The 4,008-nt window shown below is 44.4% G+C and overlaps 1 protein-coding gene across 1 annotated transcript in view; it reads left to right on the forward strand.

The window, feature by feature from the left end:
• Positions 1-304: 304 nt before the first annotated feature.
• Positions 305-4,008, forward strand: part of wnt4 (wingless-type MMTV integration site family, member 4) — a 26,130-nt gene continuing 22,426 nt past the window's right edge. The window contains exon 1 of the mRNA XM_005726663.1: positions 305-941. Coding sequence (XP_005726720.1) covers positions 865-941 — 77 coding nt within the window. The 5' untranslated portion in view covers positions 305-864. The remainder of the gene's footprint in view (positions 942-4,008) is intronic.

Below are 4,008 nucleotides of genomic sequence, written 5' to 3' on the forward strand. Positions count from 1 at the left end.
AAGTGCGTGCGGTTTGAGGTGTGTGTGTGTGTGTGTGTGTGTGTGTGTGTGTGTGTGTGTGTGTGTGTGTGTGTGTGTGTGTGTTGGACAGGAGTGGAGGGTGGCTGGGGAGGGCATTAGTGAATGGCTGTGCTATTGCATCCTCCCAGGAGACCTCTAAAACACACACACACCATAGTACCTTAGCAGCGCATTAAACCCGCCTCCTTCATCCGCAAAAAAACTCCCATCTCTCTGCCGTACCTCTATAACCTCGCGCCGCCCCTCAGCTAAAGTCAGTGCACACGCTCTCTCTTCTGCCAGACGCTCAAGGAGACGGCAGTGTGTGAGGAGGACCCGCGTGTATGCGCGCGCGCGTGTGTGTGTACGTGTGTGTGCGCGCATGTCTCGGGCTAAGGTCGGAGATTCCCCAGCACGCTGACAGGAGAGCCCCGCTTGTCTGAGAGCGGCAGCCGGCAGCGGGTGATAAAGCTTCAAGTGAAGAAGAGCAGCGGGAGGAAGAAGAACCGGCGGAGAGCTGCTTCATCTTGGCTTTTAAACTTGACTGCTCCTCCACGCGCTCTCCCGGCGCAGAGAAGGAAAGCAAACAAGTTGATTCCGAAGAAGGGTCGATTCAGCCAAAGCTGCACTAGATCTTTTTTTTTAAGCATCCCTTTGGAGCCCCTCTCCCCGTCCCTTCTGAGCGCGCAGTGACAGAAGGAGGGACGGGAGAACCGGGCAGACGGACCGTGAAGCTGCGCGTCTTCCCCGGTGCAGGACCCATTGGATGCGGGATGATGGATTAACAGCCTAGGCTGTGCACGACCCCCTTGTCCACCTCGGGATTATTTCGGCTCTCACTGACCCCCCTCCTTCCCTCTCGAGATGACCGAGGAATATGTTTTTCGGTGCGTCCTGATGCTCTGCTGCGCGCTTCTCTCGGCCAACGCGAGTAACTGGCTGTAAGTTGGACGTTCACATTTCTAAACCAGAATCCACAAATTTCCGCTCTTGTACTTCACCTGTGCTCCTGTTTTCCTCCTCATCTACACATCATCTTCGTCTAACCCCCCACCCCGGCTCAGTGGGCGCACAGGTTAATGGTTAACCATCAGGCACACACTGTCTCTCTCTCACTTTCTCTCTTTCAGACTTAATAACTTACTAATATGGCTACCCCCCCCCCCCCCCCAAAAAAGCCAAAGTTTGGTCAGCTGTTTGTTTTGGAGTGATTGGACGATAAATTGCATTTTGTGCAAAAAAGTTAAAGATTTTTGTCTACATAACGTAATTAACTGACTGGTTTAAAAAAAGTTAACATAAAGCCCAAGAGAAAAGTGGGCAAACTCAATGTGAGGCTCCTGTGTGCTGCTCTTATCAGCAGCAAAAAGTCAAATTAGGAGGGAGTTTCTGAATTATGGTTTTTCTCTTTTGCAAAACTGAACAATTCCTCCTACTCTGAGAAACCAGACCAGGCATGAAGTAGATAAATAAATGCATATATAGATACAAATAAAAGTCCCCTTTCTTTAACTTGTAGAGAAACAGCAGGTTTTTATTTGAACTAAAGTACTCCCTTTTAAACCTTTTTAAATGAGTGAAATAAAATAGCAACTTCAATTTTGCAAACAAACACTAATGGTATGGGTGCGTGACTAAAGATAAGAAGTTCAGTGAGGTCACTAAAAGCAAAACATCAGTATCATGCATTTGTTTTCAAAAGGTGTAACACACAGCCCGACGCTGTAGCCGAAGCGCACCGTGCCACCTCTTCTTCTGGGGGCCGGTCGGTTGGGTCGCGTGTGTGTGCCTGCTCTGAAGGCAGCCTGTGGGAGGTGGATAGGTGGGTTTCTGCATTCCTCTGCAGGCTCCGCTCCATTTTCTACTGCCATTCATTCCACTCACCTTTAGCAAATTTACAAGCAGTGCTCATCATTCAGGGGCACTGTTTCATTTCCCCCCCTCTTCCATAGAATCGAGGCTCTGTTGATATGAAGTCGAGCTGACAGAGAGCTATGTAGTAACTAATAACTACAGTATTCTCAAACTGTGGTTACTCACTTGACGATTTGTATTTTTATTTCCTCATAGTAGGGAGAGTTATAGTAGCCTTCTGTGTTTACGTCAGGCTGGTGCTGCAGACGGCCTGACTGATATTGCTGACAGATTCATCAGAGTAAGTTAAATTAAAGCCCTGCCAAACAGCACTGCCTACCTTGAACTCTGTCACTGAGTACAGGGTAATTGTGCTGTTTGGGGCTGAAGGCGTGGTGACAGCAGCACACAGCAGGCATGTACAGGCAGGCTGCCGAGCTGCCAGTCTGCTCTGCAGGATTAAACTGTTGAGGAAAATCTGTGTGTGAGTCCTCCACGCTTCAGCAAGGGTCAGAGGATGAGAAGCAGTTTCAGCATTGCTGTTAGTACAGTGGCTCTGAAACATGCAATAACTACACCTGTTGTGTAACAGAGCAGGTTACCACTGTACCTGATTGGACAGAAGACGGGAGTTGCATGCAATGCTATTTACTTATACTAGGATTTTGACATACAGTAGTCTTGATGTAGTCAGTTGACTTGTGTGGAACCATAAATTGTATACAGAAGATGGACATGGCATGAGTTTTGAACACGTATTGTGTGTGAAACCAGCAGGGGGCGACTTCTGTAGTTGCAAAAAGCTGTCCTGTTGTATAGAACTCTGTGGTAAAACTATCTTCAGGTGTCTTGATCTGTGACCTCGTTAAACACTCTCCTGATGAGTTCATGATGTCAGCTGCACATTTCAAGACCAAATATCACACATTGTTCATGTTGTAAATTACAAGCAAAGTCAAAATAGGAGAATAAAACAGCATGGTCACTGGCTAATGATTCATCAATCAGATGTGGTTGTTTAACGCTGTAATGTGTTTGGTTTTGCAAAGCTGAGGGAAGAAGAGTCTGACTGATGCCCACTAGTGTTGTTCAATAATGGCAAAAAGTAATTACCATTATTTTGCCCAATATTGTGTTTACTGGTTTTTGTTCTGTTTGTTTTGGCCAAATCAGTGGATTTCTTCACATTTGTTAAAAAAGGGGGGATTTAAATGAGCTTCAGTTATTAGTTAATAATTTAACTGAATGAATTAAATAAGTGTGAACTCAAGCAAACATTCCACAGCCTGGAGGGAAGTGTTTGGGCTTTAAAGGAGGGAGGAAAGGAAAGGGACATGCTGATAGAGTTATATTAGCAGCTCATGATTATTCCTTTGACCAAATCTAAATCCAGTCACTACTTTTAGTTTTTGTTTTTATTTAAACTTAATGCCCAAAGCAGTAGAGAAGCTTCAGATATCGAGATATATAGAAGTATGCTTCAAAAGCAGACAAACCATAACAGAAGTTGGATGAGCATATTTGACCTTTAGTTTCAAATTATATATATATTTCAATATAATCAACACGTATCATGCAATAATTCAAAAGTCTTAGTCTTAATAGATACTAGAAGGGATGCAGACTAAATCCAAGGATATGCGTCTACCGTTTTAATGTGTCTTATAACTCGACGTACTGCACCGGGCAATAGAAATCTGGAAATAGAAACACTGAAAATCAGGGGTTTAAAGGGACATTACAAGGATTTAGTGATACACTTCCAAACAGTTCCAAACTCTTAGAAAAATTGAATTGGCAAAATCTAGAATACCCCGAAATTAACTCTGTCCTGAGAATTAAGCTCTTCATGAGCTTGATCCTACGTTGCCCATAATGCAACTTGATAGTGTTGTTATCAGACCAGTCGACCCTTCCGGCCCAGTAAATACCCACACCTTTAAAACTACTTGGCCCCTGTTTGTAACAAAGGCACTTCAGTATAATGTATAATAATAATAACATAACAATGCTTTGTCTCCAAGCCAAAATAACCCTGATGTTATCACTATGACATAATTAGGATCGGGAATATGCTGAGTCATACTCCTAAACTGAAATCCTGGAACACACACACACACACACACACACACACACACACACACACACACACAC

Source organism: Pundamilia nyererei, unplaced genomic scaffold (assembly GCF_000239375.1).
Source record: "Pundamilia nyererei isolate P.nyererei 1_Seehausen unplaced genomic scaffold, PunNye1.0 scaffold00021, whole genome shotgun sequence".
NCBI lineage: Eukaryota > Metazoa > Chordata > Actinopteri > Cichliformes > Cichlidae > Pundamilia > Pundamilia nyererei.